The sequence below is a fragment of the Leiobunum rupestre genome, chromosome 1, assembly GCF_980474605.1.
Source record: "Leiobunum rupestre chromosome 1, qqLeiRupe1.1.hap1, whole genome shotgun sequence".
Taxonomy (NCBI): domain Eukaryota; kingdom Metazoa; phylum Arthropoda; class Arachnida; order Opiliones; family Sclerosomatidae; genus Leiobunum; species Leiobunum rupestre.
This window is the reverse complement of record NC_143384.1, coordinates 62391965-62419221: the sequence shown is the minus strand read 5'-3', so window position 1 is coordinate 62419221 and position 27257 is coordinate 62391965. Positions and strand designations below refer to the sequence as shown.

General features: G+C 36.1%; 1 protein-coding gene across 9 annotated transcripts; it reads right to left on the bottom strand.

The window, feature by feature from the left end:
- Nucleotides 1–280: 280 nt before the first annotated feature.
- Nucleotides 281–19441, bottom strand: Mocs1 (Molybdenum cofactor synthesis 1). Of its 9 annotated transcripts, none has more exons than XM_090180728.1 (12): nt 18873–19441; nt 18644–18789; nt 18286–18388; nt 14920–15087; nt 13794–14020; nt 13318–13389; nt 13095–13247; nt 6823–6933; nt 6637–6757; nt 764–912; nt 601–673; nt 339–533 (listed from the first exon to the last, which is right to left on the bottom strand). In XM_090180728.1, exons 2-12 carry the CDS (start codon nt 18758–18760, stop codon nt 460–462), a joined length of 1368 nt encoding a protein of 455 aa, XP_090036854.1. In that variant the 5' UTR covers nt 18761–18789; nt 18873–19441; the 3' UTR covers nt 339–459. The 9 variants fall into 9 exon arrangements, with proteins under 9 accessions (XP_090036841.1, XP_090036833.1, XP_090036826.1 ...); XM_090180744.1 differs by having other exon boundaries at nt 411–533; nt 601–699; XM_090180715.1 differs by having other exon boundaries at nt 281–673; nt 18873–19440.
- Nucleotides 19442–27257: the final 7816 nt, after the last annotated feature.

Here is a 27257-nt window from a genome sequence, read left to right as displayed (position 1 = left end):
CTTAAGGCTATAAATCCGTTTAATATTACTTCTAAGCTCGTTCTTAGCTGCTTGAATCTCCTTTCAGAACTGGGCACCAATAATAGGGTTCAACTCTGGCCAAGGAGGTTGCAGAGGCTAGATTCTTGGTTGCTAAACCTGCTATTCTAATACCATGTGCATGTCTAAAAGACTGGGCTGCACAATGAACCTCTGGTCGAAGTGCTACTTATAATAACAGTGCATGACAATTAAAATTCACCATATGCCATCATAATTAGTTTATAATAATAGATTTAATACAAAATTAAAATTGGAAAAAATATCATTTATTTTTACTTTTATTCTATAAAATATATTACATAGAGTAATCACTTCTTCCTCCAGATTTCATTAATAATTTCACTTCTTTTATCACCATATCTTTACTAATAGCTTTACACATATCATAAACTGTCAATGAAGCGACAGTTACAGATGTTAAGGCTTCCATCTCAACTCCTGTTTCACTTTTGGTTTTGACAATTGATTTAATTTCAAGGCAATTGGTATTACTATTAAGAAAGAATTTTATATTTACATTCGATATATTTATATTATGGCACAATGGAATAATTGTACTAGTTATTTTGGCAGCAGATATTCCAGCAATTTGAGCTACAGTTAAGACATTTCCTTTTTTGATTCCATTTTCCTGAACAAGTTTAAACACATCAGCTCCTAAATATATTGTAGCTTGAGCTATTGCTATTCTAATGGAAGTTTGTTTCTCCGTCACATCTACCATAATTATGTTTCCTGATTCATCAAAATGAGTGGGCTGTGTTGAGTATTTTTGGTTTGATAATATAATTTGCGCATTATTATTAAAAGCTTTTACAATAAACATTGGATGAGTAGGCATATTCCAGTTACTTCTTGTCTTCTGAGCACCTGTAGAAAAAATTATGTTTAACCATGATAATGGAGGTGAGTTTAAGCGAGAACTAAGGCAATACTACCCCATTGTCTTATCCCTTTCAGAATGATAACCTGTGGGTCATTCCATGACAAATCGTCCAAAGGTATCAACCCTACCTTTTTAGAATTGGATAAAAATTTGTCTTAAGGGTTATTCGGGTCGAATAAGCAGATTTCCAAATTATTTTTAATGTGCGATAAGCGGTTTTTGAAATATTCGCTATAGAACTTTACCAAAAAAGGCCAAAAAGGCCTCGACACCGAAAACTTGGAAATTGATACCTCCGTCAATAAAAGTCTGATTTTAATGGGATAAGCTTATTTTGAAGCATTTTTGGGCAAAAGTTAACTACAGCAACCTCATCTTGTTTTATATTTTTTTTAGGGGGATACGATAGAGTTTGTCACGTAGATAGCGTGGGTATTTTTTATTTTAGGCGCAAAATAAAAAATACCCACGCCATCTACGTGACAAGGTCTATCACACGACAAAATAATAACAACAAAAACGTGAAAATTACATAAAAAGTTAAAAAAATTTAAATTAAAATAAAAAATTAAATAATCATTTGCGCCAAATAAAAAAAATACCCACGCTATCTACGTGCAAACTCTATCGTCTCCGCCTGATATAATTATAAAACAAGATGAGGTTGCTGTAGTTAACTACACCCCATTTTTGTTATAAAAACCAGAATAAAATTTAAAAATTCTAGATTGAATTTCTCAGTCTTAAAAAAAGAGTTTAAATTGTTTGACCTTTGACCTTTACCTGTTACCCCAATTTTAGTGAAATATAAATATTATTTTTCGAATTCCCCGTCTATGATTTAGTCGAAAAGATCAAAATCCCAAAGTAGTATTTTTAGTTCTTTAGAAATAAATTGTTTTGTACAACCCCTCATGCAGTTTTAGAGATATGGAACTTTGTAAGTCCAGTCGATTTAAATTAAAATAGGGGTGTAAGTAGAAAATTTTTTGATAGAATTTTTCTCTTTTGCAATGTGTTCCCAAAATCGGTCTGAACAGCCCCTGAGAAATTTCCATAAATCCCGGCCACCATGGGAAAGTGGTCACAGGTGGTCAAGCTAGATTTATTTGGAAAAATACGGTCGGGGAAAGTTTAAAAAGTTATCCTGACTTCATGCTTTGAGATAAAAGGCTGAAATTTTGTGAATATACTTCACAGCTATAGGGGATAATTATAGGCCAAAGCTTTTTACCGCCGCTATCTGGGATTCAATATGGCAGACGCATGTTCGGTGTAAATCTCGGAATATCTTATCAAAAAACCTTATAACGTATGCAAATACTCTTGATATTGTATATTATCTATATTTCTGGCTTATCATGGGCTTGCGAGGTAATAATATTTTCCCGCCATTCATAAAATACAGTATGGCGGCCTTTTCACCATACAAGAGTGAGAATCACAATTGTTACTGAGACAATTTATTGCCGAGTTTGGACTTATTCTAAAGGAACAGGGTTTATCTGTTTGGTGGTAAATCAACTGGTACTTTAACAGCCATTACATAGCCTTTTGTTTCAAAAGTTGCATCTAAGAGTTCACTTGTGAAACCCGAGAGACTTCCCCCAACTATTTGTATTTGTATGGAAATAAAACAACAAAAATCTGAACCCACGTGATCGGGGATGAATATTAGAGGGTGGTCTGTATCTTTCAAAAACGATGGACTTAACAGCAGCTACAACTTCCTTACTAAAATTAGTACGCTACAAATGTACCAAGGGGTGCTCCGATATGAGTTGTCGATGCAAAAGCCAAAGCCTTAATTGTTCGTCCGCCTGCGGACCTTGCCAATTAGCTATTTGCGAAAACTCATTGAAACTGGATATTGAACTCTGATACTGAAAATAAGGTTTAATATTTTTAAAATAAATTATTGTTGTGTGGATTTTATCGACGATAAATAAAGGTGGTCAAAAGTCATGAAAAACGTTAGGTTTAATAAAAACTGGTTTAAATTATATTTACAATACAAACAAGGGCAATGTTAAGCCACTTGTAAGAGACTAGTATAAATAACAAACATTACGGAGCGTGGCAAACATCGCTAGTGACGGTAGTAGTCGGGCGAACATAATAACTCTTCTGCAGCGGTTTATATACCTGTGATCGGCGACTGTAGTGCCGCCCTGTGGCCGCAACGCGTAACAAAAACGTAAACAATGTATGCTCAGAAGTAAAGGAGCTGAACGTTAGTATGACAAAGTTAATATAGTAGGTTTTCCAACAATTATTTAGGTTAATTTCATGTTTTTTTTAAATGGTGTTTATTTTGACGGGAATGCAGTTTCCTTTAGCATAAGCCAAAACTTGGCCTAAATCGTCCCAGTAACAATTGTGATTCTCACTCTTGTTGGGGGAAACGGCCGCCATATTGTATTTTAAGAATGGCGGGAAAATATTACCGCGCAAGCCCATGATAAGCCAGAAATATACAATATCAAGAGTATTTGCATACGTTATAAGTTTTTTTGATAAGATATTCCGAGATTTACACTGAACTTGCGTCCACCATATTGAATCCAAGATGGCGGCGGTAAAACACTTTGGCCTATAATTATCCCCTATAGCTGTGAAGTATATTCACCAAATTTCAGCCTTTTATCTCAAAGCATTTAGTCAGGACAACTTTTTAAACTTTCCCGACCATATTTTTCCAAATAAATCTAGCTTGACAACCTGTGACCACTTTCGACCACTTTCCCATGGTGGGATTTATGGAAATTTTTCATGGGCTGTTCAGACCGATTTTAGCAACACATTGCAAAAGAGAAAAATTTTATCAAAAAATTTTCTAGTTACAAGCAATTTTTAATTTAAATCGACTGGACTTACAAAGTTCCGTACCTCTAAAACTGCAAGAGGGGTTGTACAAAAAAATTTATTTCTAAAGAACTAATAATACTACTTTGGGATTTTGATCTTTTAGACTAAATCATAGACGGGGAATTCGAAAAAAATATATTTCTATTTCACTAAAATTGGGGTAACAGGTAAAGGTCAAAGGTCAAACAATTTCTTTTTTGAGACTGAGAAATTCAATATAGAATTTTTTAAATTTTATTCTGGTTTTTATAACAAAAATGCTGTAAAATAAGCTTCATCCCACTAAAATCGGACTTTTATTGACGGAGATATCAATTTCCAAGTTTTGGTGTCTTGGCCTTTTTTGGTAAAGTTCTATAGCGAATATCTCAAAAACCGCTTATTGCACATTAAAAATAATTTGGAAATCGGCTTTTTCGACTAGAATAACCCTTAAGGCAAATTTTTATCAAAATCTAAAAAGGTAGGGTGAAAATTTCAAAAAATTTGGTTGATTTGTCGTGGAATGACCCATGCATATTAAGTTTGTAAAACTTGGATATTTGTTATTGAATATCCCAGGTTCAAATTTCGAATCCCCCATTATAAATTATTAATAATTTTTAAATGAATTATATTTACTGTATAAATATATAATATATATATCAAAAGTGTTCAACTTACGTTTTGTGTAGTTTAAAAAGCTTCATTATTTTGTTTCTTGAATACTTGGGTATAACTCTTAAAATTTTATTGTGTAGAGAGATTAATTTATGCACATTTACAGAAAATATAAAACTTTCAAAAATTCATAAAAAATTTTAACCCAGAATTTGAACCTGGGTCTATCATATGTTTTAAAACCGACCAACCTTAAGATTATCCTAAAAGTTGGCTTTTAAAGCCAGTAAATTGCCTCTTAATAGTTTAATTCTTCCCTCTGTTTATCACTAGAAAATCGAAATATGTGCCCTGGTCATATGAATAAAATATTGTCATACCAAAATGTTTCTAGGTTTGAGATAAAAGGTAACTTTCAATAATACATTGAGAAATACAAATTATTAAATGCTCTTCTTGTGCCATTTTAGCTATATTTAATTTGTTTTTGTTTTGGCTTAATGTAATTGGTTTCTTACATTTATATGGCCTATAGCTGTCATCTTCACCCACCAATTAGAATCATTGGTCGATTTTTGGATTGAGAAATATTGACCATCCCTGCAAATGATACCCAAACCTTTTATATATTGATCACAATATATTATCAAAAGTATGATTGAATTCTAATATTTATGTAACAAAGATTTCAATATTGTAATATATTTTTATACTTTAATTAACATTGATTTTTAATACCCATGCCCAATGGCCATGGTAATGAAGCACCTTAATATCCTAGACTAATACCCTAGGCACCAACTTCGACCCAAGTAATCTAGCAACTTTTAATGCCATTAACTCAGGTGGCCGGGTTACAATGTGTAGAGGATTTATTACTGTTAACCTCCATAAGTTTTTTACAGAAAAGACAAACCAAAGAACTAGGAGTAAAATCCCTTTAACCAGTGGCAGAAATACATGAACCGAAATTATCAGCGAACAAATTTTTCTCGGGCGGCAATTTCCCCGTGCGACAGGGGAGGGTTAAATAGGGAGGCCTTGTTAATTTTCCGCCTCCCGCGACTCCAGAGAAAATTTCGAATGCACCACGGGTAACTAGACCGCCATCTAGTGAGGCTAAGAGAAATTATTTAATCGAAGAAAATCGTGAGAAACGTGGTCTGCAAACCTAGGCTTTGCCGTGTTTTGTTTTTGATAGAGGTCAGTGGAACTGTGGAACGCGGTAGCTGCAGCTAAAAGTAGATAAATTAAAACCTTTTAACTATTCTTACCAGACCATTTATGTCTGAAAGAACATAGACATACTTAGTTTTATTAGAATTAGAAAATATACAAATTACTTAATGGAGCTACTTAAGATATATGAAACCCAGATAAAAATATTTAGGCCTGCAGTAGCAAAGAATATGGGTAGACCAAAGAAACAGAAGGCTACGGAAAAAGAAGAAACCGAAATAAACCACGATAAATGAGCTAGTAGAAATAAGAAATAAAAATGATGATTTCGTTTACGAGTAAGGCTACCTTTACGTTGCTATTCAGCTTTATATTTCAAATAAAACAAGTACAATTATTTTAACAAAATAATAGAAATATTTATTGTTTATAATTCTTAACGTAGTCAAGTTAGTCTAGTTTTTATTAGTCGTTAACTGGGCTTCATTAATTAATAATAACTGATTACGATGATATTTGTTTGAACTATTTTTTCCTTGGACGTTGCTTCTAATGGTGACAGCCTTTCTTCCACTGACACTGTGACACATGATGCACTTGTAATTTTTCCCCAGCAGCATATTTTATTTATTTATTTGTTTTTCGTGAAAGTTTCGCTCGGCCATCGCCAGGTAGCGTATTCAAACCTTCGCCGCGGAGGTGGGGAGGTTCTCTTTTCGAGGAGGGGAAGGTGGCACGTGGCCACTAAGGTGGGTGAAAACGGGGAACTTGCCTCCCGTGTTAGAGGAATAGGACGCTGATAATTTTGGTTCATGTATTTCTGCCAGTGGTTTAACTTAAAAACTCAACATAGCGAATGAAATGGCTTAGATGAGGCGTATAAAACTTGATTTATTAAACCAAAGTTTATTTTTCATATATTGTTAAGTAAAAAAAGTATGAAAAAGCATAAAACAATTGTGGCTTATTAAATGTAGTCTAAACCTAGTTTCATAAACCTCGTCTGAATAGGGTTTTACTTTACTTTTAACTTAATTAATGAACAAGCTTTCACTACTGACCAGCATGTTGTTTTTTCTTGCCATGAACAGCAAGTGAAATAACATTCACTAAGTCTTCTTCTGATGCACCAGAACGTATCATATCCCTTAATGACACTTCAGAATTATCAAAGAGACAAACCTGCCATTTATAATATTTCAATTTTAAATGTACTATACAGTAAGATAACATTTTATAAAATTTACTTTTATATTTCCATCTGCAGTGAGCCTTATCCTGTTACAGGAAGAACAGAAATTTTCAGACATTGATGTGATAAATCCAACTTGACCTGTGAAACCAGGAACTTTGTATCCCTACAAAACATAAGTGTTTATTAGATTGAAGTAGCTTCCACTTAAATTTACTATAAAATGTCTTCGTAAATGAATAAGTTCAGTGAAAATACGATGTATGCTATCAAGAAAGTCATTTTCAGTATGAATAAATATCATGTCAGGAAAATCAGCAATAAAGCATCATGGTCAAATTCTTTATCAGCGTGACAAGAGGCCTATGAAAACATCACTGGCACATGCTTAAATTGCACCAGAAAACAAACTTTTGAAAACAAATGAAGTACTAGGCTGATTTCATTTTTAGGGAGTATCAAACCAGTCTTAATTACCCCAAGAAACAGCAGCATTAGGTCAGGATTTATATATTGGTGCAACTGGGATATAATTAACACTGGATATCCCGGGGTGCTTCCAAAAGGAAGAAAAGCAATAGGCGCATTTGTTATTAGGAAACTAACTTTACCTGAATATATAAAGTGTAGGTTATAAACGCCAGATGGCGCCTGTAGCTAGGGACATATGAGGTGTAAGATAAGGCAGAATTTCTATAATCTAGTTAGTTGCTCTTTAGATTTGGTTGTGGCCAGTAGCTCTCAATAATGGCTGTTAAATGTGCTTTAAACTAATTAATATTTTGTAAGCAATAATCGAAATTAACTTTTAATAAAAAAGTTTTTAAATTTATTGGACGTGTAATTCATCTAGAATACCACATTAACAGCATCGCCTCATATGGAGTCCTGCCACTGCACAGCTGGAAACCAATTCTGCCATAAATGTGTGGCGCCTCTCCGTTAGCCAAAGCTGAAACTCAGATTCCAGCCCCTACCTGACCGAAGTCGGAAGTGAAGTTAGGACTATTTGATCACGGCTAACATTTCTCAGTGCACCACCGCCCTTATATGGGTTAAAAGAGCCAAACCCCAACTCCAAGTTAAAGCCACCAGTTATTGCACACCGTGACCCATTAAGGGCTGAGAAATAGCCATGGTTGCAGCATACATGTTAGAGATTTCATCAGTCTTAAGGAATAAAGTAGGGATCGCGAAGAGATCCTTGCAAAATTTATCATTAATGTGTGAAAAGTTATTTATGAATTTATGATCAATTTGGTCTTATATAGTTTAGGTTATAGCAACCAGGCGAGTTAACATGAAAATATTTTTGTTGTTCAATTTATCTATTTCTCTTCATTTAAATTAACTACTACATTTATTATTAAGTAGTTGTTTTATTGTACCATAATATTAGTTTAACAAATGGTTGCAGAGCGTGGTTGAAATTTCCTGGACCTTGAAATAAATAAATGAACTACAACTGCGTGATGTTCACCATACAAGGATTAGTGTTAGATCTAGTGTGTGGCAAGGTGATTTAAAACTCTATATCATATAAAACTCAATTTATTAAGTAGTTATAAAGCTTAGTATCATTTCTTATGACCAAAATAACTTGCACACATGAACAGCTAAAAAAAACGAAAGTAAAACTAAAACTATATTTTTAGATGACGACAGATTAAAGGGAATTGCTACACAGGACATGACATAAGTATTTATACTATACAAAGTATAAAACTATTTCAAACCAACTCCCACTTACTTTGACATAGGTAAAACCATAGAGGAATAGCCCTGGAGTGGTATTGATAGTTCTGATTGGGCTAAGCACTGACGTTCCTCTTCAGAAATCGCGTAAAGGGGGATGTAGAAACGAGGGGTATGTCGAGGTAGACTTATCTATTCCTACATGTATTCATATATTCCAACACAGGCAGCGCGATCTACCGTTGTGGGAAATGAGCAAATCCCAGACATCTAATAAGTCTCGGAAACCTCACACTGGGCTTCTTAATTATCCAGAGTGAAACCAAGGCCACTAAAGGTTCTATCACATTCCTGGTACCAATATCGACCGCTCTGATGCAGTCCGTACAATGCCTTTAATAATATTAAGCAATGGGTATTATTATCTCCCTCTTCGTATCCGGGAATTTGCTTCATATAAATTTCATGTTCCAATGTTCAGTAAAGATATTCATTCGTTACGTCAAAATGACCATGGACCCATCATATGGCCATCACAAAAAGTGAAATGAAGAACCATATTAGTGTGAAACTCACGACTGGTGAGAAGGTACTGTCGTAATCCAAGCCCTCAATCTGGCTGAAACCCTGCGTTACGATACGAGCCTTGTATCTCAAAATGCTTCCATCAGGCTCTCTTGATCGTATATAGCCACTTGCAACCAATTACTCTTCCCTTCGGACGTTCGACCACCTTTGTAACCTCCCTCTCTTTCAAAACCTCCATTTCAGCTTTCATCGCTGACTGCCATTCCTCCTTCTGTGCGGAATTCAAGGCCTCCTGATACATTCTTGGTATTCGCACTTCAGTGCAATGTACTTCAAAAACCTCATCTATATCAGTTTGGGTGATCGTTGATAACATAGACGTCGGAACGCTTTTCCTTGAGAAATCCCAAGCAGTAATGTAGTGTGTAGATCCAACATTTTGCAGGTACTTCTGAACCTCACTATAGATCTAAACTTCCCACCTTCCGGGCTAAAATAATAAATGTCCGGCGTTCTTGCCGTTGCCCCAGTTTTCCTAAATACGACATCTCTCCGCCATCCCTCAGGAAGCTTGGGATGTTGGCCCTCAATGACAGACTGGTCAAGCTTGTTCGGAGTATCATGAATTCGAGTATCATTTACTGGCAACTCCGGGACTGAGGTTTGTGCATCAGCTCCACCTTGTGTCATCTCAGACGGATCCTCATCAGGTTTTTCAGGATTTACCCCTGGCCGATTGCCCTCAGATAGGTTGGAATTTGTATCAACAGCATCATCTTTAGGCCATACAAAAATTAAACATTCTTCTCTTTTGGACTTCATTATGTATTCCAGCCCCATAATAGATTCGTCGAATCTTACATGTTTGGTATCCCTCACTTCCCTCTCCAAAGGATAGTAGATACGATAGCCTTGTGTTTTTATGGCATATCCAATTAAGACTCCCATTCTCGCTCTGCTTAGGTAGATGGGTGAATGCCAAACTACCAATTCGCTTAATATGCCTGGCGCTCAATTTCCTTTCAGACCAGAAATCCATAGGAACTTTGTCTCCAAGTATAGAATGTATCGTACGATTCTTCAAATAGACTGCCAACATCAATAACTCCGCCCACATATTTAATGGCAACTTTGCATCCTCGATCAATGTTCTTGTGGTATCTAATTAAGTTCTGTTCACCCTCTCAGCGACTCCATTCATTGGCGGCGAATAGACGTTAGTACGTTCATGACGTATGCCAACCTTCTCGCAAAGTGAATTAAATTCTTCATTGCAATATTCTAGCCCATTGTCAGTTCTTATGGCTTTAATTCTTTTGCCCGTCTGTGTCTCTACAAGATTCTTAAATACTTCAAAAAAGTGAAAAACTTCATTCTTCTTTGCCATAATGTAAACCCAAGATCTACGACTATGATCGTCTATGAATGTTACATAATATCTCCCTCCTTTCAGTGAGGTAACTGGCGACGGTCCCCAAACGTCCGAATGTATCAAATCCAATACACTTCCGCTACGTATCCCCTCAGATGATTTGTGGACTGAACGGGTACTTTTACTAAGTCTGCAAGGAATACAAGTCGACAAGTCACCTTGCAAAATCTCATGCTTAGCCATATATTTCAGGTCGGCCTCATTAATATGGCCTAACCTCTGGTGCCATCTGTCGATTTCTTTCAAAGTATCCTGAGTTACCGAATGAGCTTCTTCCGCTTCTATTTATATCAGTGTGGCATCCTTCAGCGTATAAAAGTTCTCTTTAGATAACCGGGCTTCAAATGCATATTTTCCTATTCCATCATATGCAGTGTATTTAGAACCGGCAATCACCCCTTTATAGCCGCCCTGGTCAATGAGTCTGCCTGATATTAAATTTCGACTAATCTTCGCTGTGTGTAGTACATCTCTAAACAGGTAAGTCTCGCCATGTTCTCCACCAATCTGGATATAGATGTCTCCTTTTCCCAAAATTTTAGACTTTCCCTCACCGCATGTCGCTTTAGCAGCATAAGGGAAATAAGTCGAAAACAACTCACGGTTGTTGCAGAAATGGTGCTCTGCCGGAGTATCAATAATCCAATCCTTTTTGTCCAGTGACGAACATTGAGCTGAGACTAGAAAAGCCGATTTATATCTTCTATCCTCTCCGACGTTTTCTCGGTGAAGATCCCTTCTGGCCTTCCTACAGTCGCTTGCCTTATGTCCTAGTCTTTGGCAATTATAGCAACCTCCAGAAAATCTTGAACCTCGGTTATTGCCACCAGACCTCCTTTCTCTACCTCTTCCTCTCTCTGGACTGCAAATGCATCACTGTGCTCCATTGATTCTACACGCTGCTGCTGTCTACTAGACTCTGCCAATAAAGTATTCTGTATATTTAATGATGTAAATTCCGAATCAGCATAATGATATATTCTCTGAACCAAGTTATCATAACTCTTTGGCAATCTATTTATCAGCTGGTATGATACATCTTTATCTTCGACGCTTTCCCCAGCCTCAATAAGTTGTCTCTTAACCTCATGAACTCGCCCAATAAATGCTGGTATACTTTCTCCAGACTGACAACCAATCGTATAAAAAGTTTCTCTTAAAGCTGCAATGCGTGCTCTGGATCTAGGGCAAAAAGCGTCCTTCAAAACTTCCCAGGCCTTACCAGAAGTACTCGTCTCACCAATTATACTTCCCACATCTTCTGACAATGATAAGGCTATAAATGTATAGGCCTTCTTCTCCCTCAGCTCAAACTTCTTAACATCATCCCTAGTAACTCCTGACCCTGTCAGAACTGCTTCGGTACCTTCCACTATACCCCATAAATCTCTTTCTTCTAATCGTAGCTTTGTTTCGTAACTCCAGTCTTTATAATTTTTAAAATTCAATTTCAAAATTGGGTATCCAACATAACCTTCAGCCATCTTGATTCATGAGCAGACGATGTTCAATCCTTTACTGCCGCGATCAACGTAAATTAAGCTTTGGAGACACGACTCCTAAATCGTCTTGCATCGCCACCACTAAACCACGTTCTGCTTCCACTTGTTATGAATTTTGGCAATAAAACAATCATAGCGCATTAAACAAAATAACTGATTTAATATAACTAAGATAAACACATAACTACATTATTTATAACACTCGTGAACAGCGTGACATTCCGTGGGAGAATCAGCAAGCAAAAAAACTAACAGCCAAAATCTTTCAATCACCGGTAAAAAGTGTGACGTCTCTATCGATGACGCAATATAATAGATATACACCTCGCATTTCATTGGCTGTTAAACTTTGATATTAATGGTGGGATATTCGAAATAAACAAATCAAATTACAACAAAGCTTTTATTATTATTATATTATTAATTCCGTGAGGTCAGACTGCCTGCGCGGAATCGACTACTCCCCTGCTCAACAGCAAAATAAAATCGTTTCCTTTACCAACGCAAAGCGGAGACTAGCGCTGCTCTCGCGTACTTCACTTCCCCCTTTTTATCTGTTAAGGGTTTTGAAAGAATCACATCTCCTTTAGCACAGCATTCCATTATCTCTGAAAAGAAGCCTAATTCAATATGGCGAATGGTGGTTCTATAATGGCTGTGAGTCACATTACTAAACCCCATTGTAACTAGCCTTCCACCCAGGAGGAGGACTACCACAGGTGGTAACCTTTTACTTTTCTCCTGACTCGTGGGATAATTACAAAATAAGCAAGGGTCTACTTCCTGCAATACCCGGCTGTATGGGGAGTCTGGGTTATCTTTGGGTGTTACCCAACCCTCAAAAACATTGCAACGCTATGCACGCCGCAAGGCTTGCTTACGAAGGAGATTCAGTCATACTTGGGTGACAAGAAACCCCTTCACTTAAGAGACTCAGGTCGGAGGACTCCAAACCCTCGCCGGGTCTTCCCAATCCATGGCCAAAAAAGCTAAGGAAGGTCTGCCTCCTATGTCCTATAGTGACGCTGTAGGGTTGCTTAAGATGGCCATTGTAAAAGATGGCTTGCCGAACAACCTCATCATAGATAAGGAAATGGGCACCGTCCAGCGTGGGATTCTGGAAAAAGGTTGATGGGACACCCTCGGGTGACACCAATAGTTATAACTTACCTTTGAGGTGTCGTTAGCTTTGTCTTTTATCTTATAGAAATCTGGCCAAGTATTCCTTATCATTGATATCATCTCAAAATAGCTGAAAAATTTACTTTTTTTCCATTTATTTCCATCAAATGGCATGTATTCAATAAAACGAACATCTATTTCCTATATTTAAAAAAAGTATGATTGTTATTTTCACTGTGTGCTAACTTTGGGTTCCAATTAAAAAAAATACCATATCTTGAGTCAGCTTCACAAAATTTATAAGCTCATCTTCATTAAACCCTCTCATGATCACACAGTTTACCTAATAATAATAAAATGTATTAACACCTATTGGATTTGGATCCTCATTGACCAAGAAATTTCGGAAGAACGTTGATAATGTATATAGTTAGTGAATCGTAATAGTTTGATATAAATTTTTGTCACCAAAGGCAACCACCACAAGCCCAAGCCAGTGAGCAACTTTAAATTCAATTATTCCAGGTTATATTGCAAAAGGAAGGTGACAGCAAGCCCTTCATGCTAACAGCTCACTTACTATTACCATTAACTTTGAAGTTTTTATGGAAACAGGGAAACCAAATAAAGTGGGGCAAAATCCCTTTAACCCATGGGGAAAGTACTGAAGGTGGAGTTCTTCCGAGATTTCATTTGCTGGAAGGCGGAATTACTAACTACTCTGCCATAAATAAAATATTTAATTACCTTTAAAGGTCTAAAACCTTGATTTAGTGCAAAGTCAATTGCTTCCATAACTTTTTGAAAGCCTTTCCTTCTTGTAATAAACTCAAATTTAGGTTCAATTAGTGTATCTAAACTTATGTTCAAGGCATTTAATCCGGATTCTTTTAATTTTTCCAATTTCTTCTTCAGCAGTATTCCATTGGTTGTAACACCAACTGTTTCCACTCCTGTAAGGCCACTTACATTGCCTATGAAAAAATTATTAAATATGTCATTGGTTTACTCTTATTTTTCAATAGCAACCTTTTTGCCCATCTTATTTGTGCGACAATCAGTCAACTTTTACCATGGAGGAAATAAAGAGAGTCAACTTAACATTTAAAACATGTACAGCAATTTTTTAAAAGTCTTATTTGTTTACATTGACTGGAATAAGAATGAACAGACAAAAAGAAATAGCATCATGTCATTATCTTCAGCATAAATTTGTAATAGCTGTACTATCAGCCATATCTAGAGAATTTAGATAAGTTGACTCTCCTTATTAGACTACTTAACAAAAGTTTGGCCCAAATCATTTAGCAAATAACTTTTGGAACGCCATATGTATATTATACATCACAATCATTTTGACAAAGACAAGGTCTATTCAGCTTATCTGCTGTACTACTGTCCAAAGACAGATTTTGTCCTCGCATGTCCTTCTTTATTGAAGTTTATATTAATCTAGATGGTTAAGTTAAAATAATAATCAGTTGAAGTTACACTCGAGAAGGGTGGTCTGCTTTTTCAATTTTAAACAACTAGATCTTAAGATAGAGATTCCAGGAAATTTGAGATTTTGACGTAGAACTTGCCAAAATTCCATTCTAGCCACACTTTGGACCAAGGAGATGGAGATAAAATGATTTACAGAGCATAACTAAAAATTTCCATGGATACGTTAAAATCTTTTAATATTTACAGAGCATGAAAACTTTGCATAAAAGATTTTTTACCCTAATAAATAACCTTTCCAGTTTTAAGCTTATTTATAACAGAAAAAAGATCGTCTTTTCGCAGATTTTATTTCTTTTCAGTTACTACTTGTATTTTGTCTGGTACTCTAAAAAGAAAGTATACAGAAGAAAAAAATATAAAAACTCACTAATAATTTTACATAAATCTTTCCGGATGAGGGGTTCTCCTCCTGTAAATCTAATTTTCTTAACGCCTTGGCTGACAAACAATTTTGCAAGATGAACAATTTCGCTTGTGGTAAGAAGGTTTGTATTTGGAGTTAATTGAACTCCTTCAGAAGGCATACAATAATGACCTAAAAAGAGGACCATTTTAGAATTAAAGAAATGTGCCTCAATGAAAAATTTCATAAATGAAAAAGTCTACAGTAGAACATTTTTAGTAACAAAAACAACTGCCTTAATTCCACACAATGTGACACATAAATACAACCAAATAGCATAACGCTACCTGAGAGCAAGAATAAAGCAAGTCGAATAACGTGACTTTTAAAAGATATTCAAAATAAGTACTGAGTGGTTTGCATTAAGATGGTGCATTACTTACCTTTACTTTCCAGGAATTTTAACGTTTTTTGGTGTATTTTAATTTTTAGTTTACTATGGTCATAATTGTCGATTTAAATGAAAAACCTGTTTTTCTCAAATCAGGTTTTTGGTTATGCTTCACTTTGAAACTCAGGTAGCGATAACATATTTATTAAAAGTATTGTAACTTGAAGAACAACATGAGTATTGTCAATTATCAAACAGCTCTAGATTTAGCCCAAAATTTTAATTTGACAGCAGCTTCAATGCTCTAGCTCAGAAATGACATGGGTGTTTGATAAAGCCACTTTTAATAAATAAAAATTTTTTACAGACCAGATTCTCATCTGTCTATTTTCCTCCAAATCCTGAACAAGGCCAAACAACTCAGATTTAGAAGCATAGAGTGAAGCGAATTGCTATCAAAATCATGTGAGAGTTATCATAACATCCAACAAATTAAAGGCAATCCTATCATGATAGGATTTCAAACATGTATTTCATAGTGCTTGGCACGGAGTGTTAAAACCATTGGGTCTTTTCCTTGCATGAACTCAATAGTCTTTAAACTGAGGCGGAAGGAATATTAAAAATGATGTTCTCTAAAAATATGGTGATTGCTTTGAACCATTTTTTAAGTTATTTTATAACTTTTTTCTTATTCATATTTTGGTCTATCAGAACTTAATAACATTATAATAGAAATAAATTTTCAGACACTTTCATTATATGCATGAATAAATTTCTTTACATACACTTTAAAAATTATACATACAAATTTTCGAATAGTGTCGGAAAGAGTGTCGTTCCATTATCAAGATAATAATAAAAGGTTAATTTCGAAGTCCTGCCCATTATATATCCAATCCAAAAAAATTTGAAGTCCCGCCCATTATATATACAATCCAAAAAATGAACACAAACAAAAAATTATTAAATTAAAAATATGTTTCCAAACCGGGTCGAGATAAGAACCGTTGCCGTTGTTCATAACTTTGTTAGATTATTTAAGAATTTCCAGTGTTTCACGCGTATTACGTTCGTAGTAGTTTTTTGGTTGGGCTAAAAAGTCCGTATTTTCCCAATCAATACAATGTATGGGGTTATTTCTTAAATGTAAGGCGACAGCGGACTTTTCGTAATTTGCATTTTTGCAGAAGTTTTTATGCTCAGACAAGCGTTTTTTTTTAATGAACGTTTAGTTTGCCCAATGTACACTTTATCGCATTGTTGACAGGGTATTTCATATATAACACTTTTTCCAGTTTATCAAAACTATGCTTCCCTTTATTAAAGTTATCCTCTATTTTGTTTGTCTATACGCAATTTAATTTTGAAGATTCAAATTTGTTTTTAAACAATTTTTCATTTTTATAAGAGACCTGTGCAGCATAGGTAAACGTAGCAATTTTACTTTCCACTTAAGGTTTTATTTTTAATTTGGACTATTATTATACACGGGTCAAACCCCCGGTGGTATGCGATAGACTTAATATAATGTCATTCTTTCTTGGTTGCTAAATCATCGGAACATATATTTTTCATACGCCACAGCATTGTTTTATAAACACCAATATTTTTTTATTATAAGGAACACTACATTTTGCGTGGGGAAATAAATTGACAGTATTTGGTTCCCTATAGACTTCGGTTGAAATACCACTGAACGTGTTGCGCTTAACCAGAACATCTAAAACAGCCAGTTTATTAGAAAGTCTGTACACCGGATTACTCTTAGATTAGCACTGCCAAAGGCAGGGACTTCAAAGATTACGCATAATCCCATTAGTACAGTCAAAGGTACGGCTCTGTACACCGATTACGCGGAGTGATCAGCCCCTCGTCCTCCACCTCCAAGGTGAATTGTATTGCTGGATTAATTTTATTAAATTTATCTTTACTAAAATTTGGACTGTAATTTTCATCATTAGCCGCTATAACAAAAATGTCGTCGACATACCTTTTGTACAATTTAAAGGAAAAAATATTGAACTCCAGCACTGAAGTTTCAATATAATGCATAAATATGTTACACAATAGAGGGCTCAATGAGTTGCCCATACTCAGTCCCAACACTTGACGATATATTTGATCATCAAACATAAAGTAACTAGAGGGAACACAAAAGCTAAATAATAAAAAAATTGCTTGTCTGAGCATAAAAACTTCTGCAAAAATGCAAATTACGAAAAGTCCGCTGTCGCCTTACATTTAAGAAATAACCCCACACATTGTATTGATTGGGAAAATACAGACTTATTAGCCCAAACAAAATACTACTACGAAAGTAATACGCGTGAAACACTGGAAATTCCTAAAAAATCTAACAAAGTTATGAACAACGACAAATGTCCTTATCTCGACCCGGTTTAGAAATATATTTTTTATTTAATATTTTTGTTTGTGTTCATTTTTTGGATTGTATATATAATGGGCGGGACTTCGAAATTAACCTTTTATTATTCTCTTGATAATGGAAAGACGGTCGTTCCGAAACTAGTCGAGAATTTGTATATATAATTTTTAAAGTGTATGTAAAGAAATTTATTCATGCATATAATGAAAGTGTCTGAAAATGTATTTCTATTATCATCAGCATGAAGATCCACCTTCGTTTATTACTTAATAACAATATAATCAACTCCACCATAGACCCTTATTAGGAAGCAGATGACAGAGCAAACCACACACCAATCACCCGTTTTAAGTGGAGGAGCTAACACTCGGCTTATAAGCTCAAGACTACTTTGTTCCACCACAACGGAGGGGAATCAAAGCCGTTATTCATTTCAAGTAGCGTTATGGATTCCTGCAAGAACTCATAGCAGCCCAATGGAAAACGCTATTAACGGTAACTACATCATAACCTAATATCATAAGTATTAAATATATAAGAAACAGGTGGAAAAATTTTTAAAACTGATAGTACCCAGTTAGTCTTATAATGTTCAAAATAAGTTACATACATCTCAAGTTACATCTTTCTGTTAATGAAATTCTTAAATAGCTATGCTTTCTTCCAAAAGAATCAGTGAGGGATGGTGATACATAACTATTATCACCAGTAACCTGAAATAAAACAGTTAATTATAATAAATAGAATGTAACAAATTAATATGCAAAACTAAAATTTCTTCAATGCCTTCCTGAAGTGCTAATGTCTATTAGATATCGATCCCATTCTAAAACGCATTAAAAAAGGAATTGTTGATATAAATTTTCAACTGATATCACAAATGTTAGCTAAATCTAAAGTAAACTTAGCTCTTAGCATGTGTTAACTAGCTTTAACCTAAGTTTAATCATTGAAATCATGTAAGATACTTTTGTTTCTGTTGGAGTAACTGAACCAGTCAGAAATGATGAATTAATTGTTCTCAAAGAAAATTGATTTATCAGGCATGGTTTCTGAAGGAAAACTTTAGTCAAATGGAAAAGCATTATTCCCGGAATTAAAGGTGGTAATGAAGCTGTAAAGAAAAAATGCATATTAAGAAAAGTGTACATCCAAGTAGATATTACAAAACTTTAAAAAAGGAAAACATAAAATAACCTTAATTAGTTCATGGCTGTATAGGACGTCACCACAAAGTAACACACTGTGATCCCGCGTCAAAGTAGAGAAAAAACTATTCAATTCTCTAATAATGCAACTAATGTTGTTAGAATTTTCCAAAGCCAATACCTTTATTATATTTGAAATACACTTAGGTTTCAGAAGAAGAAATTAGACACCCAACAAGAAATAAAAAATCGACCTGAAAGTTAAAGGCCACCCCTAAAACTTGTACCATATTTCGAATATTGCGCGAGTTTGAGGGTCGTTCTCTAAAGAAACTTGACATGAATAGTACCAGACCATAGAGATAGAGAAGAAATAGAGGGAAGATTACCGCGTTAAGGCACCCCTGTTTTTGACCGGGAAAATTCAACCCCCCCCCCCCGGCGTATGTCTGAAAGTGGAGAGGGACAGAATATGCAACGTCTTCTATCCTTCCTTTGTTTACATCAAAAATTAATGACAGTTGATTTTAAAAAGGCATAATGTATTTCATTTCACCGCGCGTCGATGGCGCCACGTAATCTGCCCATCTCATGGCTTCCTACTTTGGCGAAAAGGGGGTCGGCACTCACGGTCAACTTTGCCAGAAACCATAGTGCCTCTATTTCTTTTCTATCTCTAAGTACCAGAAACAAATAAAAAATTAGAACCCTCGCTTTGGTGTTCAAGGCTTTTGGCAGGCACCATTAGTGCGACAAAATACAAAAAAAAAATATTTATTTATTTCGTTACCTGAGTTCCAAAACCAGATATCTAAAAAAGTTCCATTTTATAAAAACGACTTTTTGTACTTTTCAAACTTGCTCCTCAATATTTTTCAAATATATTAGGTTATTTTACTTATTTTATAAATATTTTAATAGAATGTAAAATACCTTCGTTTTATAAAGACTACAATTGAACATGGAATATATATTAAGTATTTAAAGGACAACGCAAGCTCTGTGGCAAAAAAAGAAAAAGCACCGTGCTTTTTAACCCCCTACACCCCCACTCGGTACTAGCGAGCAGCCTTGGAAATAAGGATTTTTTTAAACTGGTCCTTATGACCAGTGACCCCCTAGCATATGAATTATTAAACTGGTCCTTATGACCAGTGACCCCCTAGCTTATGAATTATTAAACCTTGGAGGAATAAAACAAATATACAGGAGTTGCGGAGAGCTGCGAAATCATGTTTCGTCAGTGACTGTGAACTCGCGCGAGACGGAGGGGTTCAAACGCGACTAGCGCCAGCTGCATACGGAATTTTGCAACTATTCTCATTTTATATCATTGTTTTCGCGTCGTCTGGTTTGTTTTGAAACATTTCTAAATTCTTTGCACCTTTTTCCAAAACGACTCGTATTTGTTTGGAGGAATAAAACAAACCAGACGACGCGAAAACAATGCTATAAAATGAGAATAGTTACAAAATCCCGAATGCAGTTGGCGCTAGTCGCGTTTGAACCCCTCCGAATCGCGCAAGATCACGGTCACTGACGAAACCGATTTCGCAGCTCTCCGCAACTCCTGTATACTTGTTTTATTCCTCCAAGATTAAACTGGTCTTATATAAAATGTTCCAATGTCATTTATAAGCCTAAAAAAACCTATACTACATGTTTAGAAGTTAGATTATGTTGGTAACCAGCCTTGGAAATAACGGTGGTCAGGTGGTCAAAGACCAGTTAATTAATTGCTCAGACCAGCTTATTTATTCAAAATTTGGGGGGTCACTGGTCGCCGTGTCCAGTTTATTAATTTGAAATAATAACAAAAAAACAGAAGGTGACCATTTTAATAATTCCAAAAAATAGGAGATGACCTATTAATTTAAGGTTTATATCAATTTTGATTTCCCTATTCACTGGATTTCTATGTACAGCGACTCCGCTTACTACCGCCGCGGCCGCACGTCGAGGTTTTATGTAGAGTCCCTTCACTCGCTTCTCTCGAACGAGTCGAACTGTCTAACCCCCCTCTGGCCCCAAACCCTCAATCCTCTAGTTTCCCTGGAGTACGGTAGGCTACCTGGCTACGCGCAAGGTTCTTACAAGCGGACCGGGGACTCTGGAGTTACGGGGCCTAGAGAAAGAGAGATAATACGGTAAATTACGATGGTCTTCTAGGCTATGGTAGTAGTCTTAGGTGAGATAGTACTATATTGTACTATTCTTTTGGTACTCATAAAATGAAGTTAACTATATTGAATACGTGTAAAGTTAATGTTACCAACCTAATCTAACTTCTAAATATGTAGTATAGGTTTTTTTAGGCTTATAAATGACATTAGAACATTTTATATATGACCAGTTTAATAATTCATAAGCTAGGTGGTCACTGGTCATAAGGACCAGTTTAATGATTCATATACTAGGGGGTCACTGGTCATAAGGACCAGTTTAAAATAAAATCTTATTTCCAAGGCTGATTAGAACATTTTATATGAGACCAGTTTAATAATTCATAAGCTAGGGGGACACTGGACATAATGACCAGTTTAATAATTCATAATCAAAGGGGTCACTGGTCATAAGGACCAGTTAAATAAAATACCTTATTTCCAAGGCTGTTGGTAACATTAACTTTACACGTATTCAAAATAGTTAACTTTATTTTATGAGTACCACTACTACCATAGCCTAGAAGACCCTCGTAATTTACCGTATAGATTGTTGTCGTCTGAAACCCTGTGACGTCACCGTTGTAATTTGCCTATTGATAAAAAACGGTAACTGTCATGGCGGCCACTATTAACACTACAGCTGTGACGTTACAAGATTTCAAAATCGTATAAGACGACAACACTCTATTATCTCGCTTTCTCTAGGCCCCGTAACTCCAGAGTCCCCGGTCCGTTACCGCGTAGCCAGGTAGTATACCGTACTCGGGGGAAAGTGAGACTAGAGGATTGAGGCATTTAATTTAGAGTCCATGATTGAGGGTTTGAGGCCAGATGGGGGTTAGACAGTTCGACTCGTTCGAGGGATGCGAGCGAATGGACTCTGCATAAAAACTCGACGTGTGGCCGCGGCGGTCGTAAGCGGAGTCGCTATACATAGAAATTGATATAAACCTTGGATTAATAGGTCATCTCCCATTTTTTGGAATTATTAAACTGGTCACCTTCTGTTTTTTGTTATTATTTCGAATTAATAAACTGGACACGGTGACCAGTGGCCCCCTCAAATTTTGAATAAATAAACTGGTCTGAGCAATTAATTAATTGGTCTTTGACCACCTGACCACCGTTATTTCCAAGGCTGCTAGCGAGACCACGCAGAGTTTTCCGTAAATTTCGCACTTTGCATACATAGTCACACAAATGCCAGCTCACTTGCGTTGCCCTTTAAGAAAGAGTAAACATTGAGGCATTTTTGAGAAAAACTTTAATGTTCCCAGTTTCCTATCACGACCGTTGAACAAAGTTGAGTTTTAATATTTGCAGTGCCGGATTAGCCATATAGCAGAAGTAGCAAATGCTACAGGCCCCGCGTTTCTGGAGGCCCCGCGCCTAGAGCCATTACCGCACATAAATAGGCAGCTGCCACCGGTAAGGCCACACAGGACCCGAAAACGAGGTTAAAAAATGTAATGTTCTCAGTAGTGACGTAGTTTCAGATTTTGGGCCCACCAGCCACTAGACTCCGTGGACCTTTTTTTTTGGAATTTACCCTTTAGAATTTGTGGGAAATAGCCGGACCCTAATGTTCATAATTGGGTTTATAGCCGTACATACAATACTAACGTAGATATTCGCGATAAACCATTACTGTGCACCCCATAACCATTGCTCGTAAAACAACTATTTCTAACAGTAACTTGTGAAAAGATATGTTTTTGTTTGAGTATGTACTCTTACACGATTTGATTGCGCAGTTTTAAGCCATTCTTCAACTTTAATTAAACATAAGTTACTTTAAAGATTTAAAAAAACAGCTTTAGTGTCGAGATAAAGTTGGCCATTTAATTTTAGGCGAAATAGAGTGTTAGTTCACCAGTTTGGCACCGATGGCGTAACTTTCGTTGCCAGCCAAACGAAAAGCATGGGCCAAAGGCAAGGTTTAAAAAGTTCTAATCGGACCCCACGACAAAATTTCAAAAATCGTTCTAGTTTGTTATCCGATTTCTAAGGTTTTCCCTTCGCTCCAGGTTCGTTATTGTCACTCGCAACCTACGTTGCATATTTGGATTTAGAGGTCCTTAAATTATGCTAATCATTTCTTTTACATAGCTTCGCGCCTACTTAGTATTCTCACTATACCCAACCAACTTTTCACAAATTTCTGCAATACAGGCAGGCTGCTGATCCCTTTAAGATTTTCTGGAATTTGCGCGGGATCTAGTAAAATTTCAATGCCAAAGTGGCCCTTTAAATACAACAAGAATAAAAGATGTTTTAAGAACCGATATTTCATCTCCCGCGAAAATAATTAAACACTTTGTTCCCTAATGGTATACCATGTCGTTGTAGTCAAGTGACTATTGACACAATAAATGTATCAATAGTTAAGAGACTATTAGCCTTTTCAGTTTACATAGAGCCACGTAGTGGCAAATGCAAGAAGCTCATAAACCGCTTTATTGAAAAATCGTCTGCTTAGCAGACGAAAATCCAGCAGTTTATGAGCTTCTCGCATTTGCCCCTACGTGGCTCTATCAAAGATATTTTAAACTCGTACCCTAGATTCGAAATCACTCTCTCGCGCGTTGCCGATAGCGTTTACCCACTTCCCGCTGGAACTCAGAAAAAATTCGCTCTATGGTTTGCGCCTTACCGCAACCGATGGAGCCCGATTTTTCTGAGGTCACGTGGCGGAAAAGGGTAAACGCTTCGTAACAAAACCGTCAATGGGAAAGCTCTCAGTATTCGAATCTAGGGTGCGAGTTTAAATTATCTTTGGCTCTATGTAATCTGAAAAGGCTAATTGCCACACTTCGAGAGTGTTTGTCAATAGTCAATCCGCTATGGAGTATGGACACACTTCGCGTGTGTTTCAATAGTCACTGAGCTATTGCCGGCCCCTTTGGGCCCCTACTAAAAAGCATACCGGCATACCGGGCATACCGGGCATACCATTAGCCAAGATAGAAGCGAACTTGGCCAGAAATTTTCCCAGCTTCTACAAATCGGCCTAGTTTGCTCTTATCTTAGCTATTGGTATGCCCATGCTTTACAGCACGGGCATACCATTAGCCAAGATAGGAGCGAACTTGACCAGCTTATACGAATCGTTTTACCTTCATTTTCGAGCAAGCTTGTTTATCCATTTTACCGGCTTTTTTTTCAGTTTAAATTAATTTTAACTTCATTTTCGCGCAAGGTTTTGAAATGATTTAATTTAATTTAAATAATAAAACTTTATATTAAATTGTTTTTACTTCATTTTCGAGTAGTTTTCAATGGGCAGACCTGCGCTTAGAGGGGGCATGCTTGTGCCAAAGGGATGGAACTTTATGCAAACGTTATATTTAAATGTTTTTCCTTCATTTCCGACTACTTTACAATGGGCATACTTGCGCTTAGAGGGGGCATACTTGCGCCAAAGGGATGGAACTTTATGCAAACGTTATGTTTAAATGTTTTTCCTTCATTTCCGACTCCTTTTCAATGGGCATGACTGCGCTTAGAAGGGGCATACTTGCGCCAAAGGGATGTAACTTCATGCAAACGTCATCGTATCGCTTTCACAAGGTAAGGGGAACCATTGTGAATTTTAAAAAAACTCGAAGTATTTGCACCTGTGTATCTAGAGTTCGATAGCTCAAATTGTTAAGCACTTTTCGGTTTGGTATTCACGAGGTCTTGTTCTAAAATTCCTGCGAACTAAATCTTGATATAGCTAACGGGTATCAAGATAATTGTACCTAAATATGGCCGAAATTCCCATACAAGCTCACACATAACACTGTTTATCTCGCAAATGGCTAAAATGTACTTGACGCGAAAAATTCGAATAGCATACCTGCCGAGGGAAATCGCATACCAACAAGCCGTCGCGTGGAACACGTCTCAAAGTGATCCCATCCAATGTTAACTTATTTCGTATCGTTTTCACAAGGTTAGGGACAACTTTCGAAATCGCATACCAACAAGCCGTAGCGTGGAACTCGTCTCCAAATGCGGCCACCCAATTTTTAATGTTTATAACATTAAATATGCATTGTAAATTTTTATTAAATAAAATCTTTTTTTTTCATTGGTAAATTACCTAATATGTTAGTCTATTTTGAAGCCATCGACTCTTCTCTCTATCAATGCCCAGATATTCAAGAGACCCCTTCACACTTTTGGTAAGCACCTGACATACTCAGTGGCGCCGCCAGCAATAGGCACGAGTAGGCACATGCCTACGTGGAAACCTAGAGGCGGCCTAAAATTTATTAAAAAAAAGGGGGGGGGCCCTATTTTTTCGTATTGGTAAATTTTCCGTAGCCGAATTAATAGATTAATTGCTGAAAAATATCAAACTTGTGACTATCAACTAATTTACATATTTTATGGGTTTATATTTACTCCATTGAAAAAGGATAATACGCATTGTGTAATACCAGGGGGTAAGGGCGTAAGCAAAAACGCAACGGGTGCCTTACGCGGCTGTCACTTCTCCTCCCGCTGAGGGGGAGTTACGCGCGTGGCTAGACGAAACAGGAAATCGCACTTGTGACTAGATTTAAGGCTTGTATATAGTTCTCTTCGCTATATTTTGACGACTATTTTGAAATGGCCGTCAGTGGCAGAGTATGTATGTAGCGTATTATTTCAAAGAAAAAAATGGTGACTCACTTTCTCTTTTTTGTTAACAGTCGGTTTTTAGGTTTGTAGAGCCTATTTAAAAAAAACCCTTAACCATTTTCATATATCTTCATTTTCCAGTCTGTTTTCGTGCGATAAAGCAGCAATTTAGAACTCGCGATCATAGTTGAATTATGTACATATAAATATTGTAAAATAGTGTAGGATTAAATTAATTTTGAGACCTCGTTTGAGATAACCTAGTTTAAAATGAGTTTGAAAAAAACCCCGTCTGGTTTCCAAAAGCGGAGAAAACGCAAAATGGAAGAGACTCTAATTAAAAGCCAATCTGGATCTATTAAACGATATTTTGAGTCCACTATAATGACGATGCCGTTCAATCTCGTTATAGTTTCGAATGAGTAGGTTAAAAGCCCTGAAAAAAAACATTTTTCCTGCTTCGTGGGTGCGTGCTTACAGCAGCCTACTTCCAGGGGGTAGTAAGTCAAACTATGAAGCCCTCTAGCGCTCTTTAAACTCGTCGCAGAGAAACGCGACAAAAACCTGCATACTTCTCAGCTTATCCCCTACAACCACCAGAAATTTCTGTACTGACTATTGAATCACCCTGTATATAACTTGACCAAGTAACTTTGTTAGTTATTGTAGTAGTATCATTTCAGATGGTTATTCATACCAGCGAAAACCCATGTTTTAAATTCGAAAATAACTAGCTAATGTTTACTGTTTATAATAGTTATTTTTATCTCCTTATATAATAATACATTTTCACACATCAACTTTTGATCAATTTGAGGTCAAAATCCCATGTTATTTTCAATGGGAAAATTTAATATTTTGTATTGTCAAAACATTTTTCGTTGCCATGGCAAAACGGTTGCCCAATGCCCATTGAATAAATTCCCTTTAGTATTGTTCATGTTTCATGAACGTCCACCAATCCCCCTTCAAGGTCATTGAAAAATCATCTCGAGAATCGTTAGATTTAGAAACTTCGTTCCAATTAGAAAGTTGTTCCTCATCATATTTTATGTCTAAATAATGTTGGACCGAATTCGTTTGATCAATTGAAAGTCTAAAAACAAGTTGGTCATCAAGTGAGTTTCTAAATCTAATGGCACATAATTTTTCAATGACCATATTTAATTGTCCCCCAACACGTGTTAAGTGCCACAAATATTTTAAATTAGCGATGTTATCGCCATGGATCGTTTTTAAATTGGACACCCTTTTTAATTTCATATATCTTTTAAAAATCTGTACAAAAAATAGAAAATAGGCAAATATTGGCAAACTTTTTAATCGAGATTGTGATAAATAATGAACATTCATGACCTTAAAAATTGAAACTTAATCTACCTGAATTCATAACTAAAAGTCACATTAATTCTAAAAGGAATATATTAGTTTAAGACCTTTAACGTCGTTTTCCAGAATTCACACTATTTGAATTACGCGGCTTTGTATAAAGTTTCATAACTCTAAAATATCGATATCTACTTGGTATTGATATTTTCAAAACTAAAGTCTGCAAAAAAATATCTTTACCTTTTAAATCAAGCCTGAATGTATATCAAAAACTATGAAAAACCTTCAACTTAAAATTTCCAAATAAAATGTACTACTTCTAAGGAGCC

Bases quoted from the DNA above. Each gene is read 5' to 3' on its own strand.
- Mocs1 (XM_090180694.1), bottom strand. From the start codon at position 18,760: ATGCTTTTCCATTTGACTAAAGTTTTCCTTCAGAAACCATGCCTGATA. The intron at 18,389-18,643 runs GTATCTTACATG...GTTTTATTTCAG, and splicing joins TTACTCCAACAGAAACAAAA to GTTACTGGTGATAATAGTTA. The intron at 15,088-18,285 runs GTATGTAACTTA...TCCTCTTTTTAG, and splicing joins AGAAAGATGTAACTTGAGAT to GTCATTATTGTATGCCTTCT.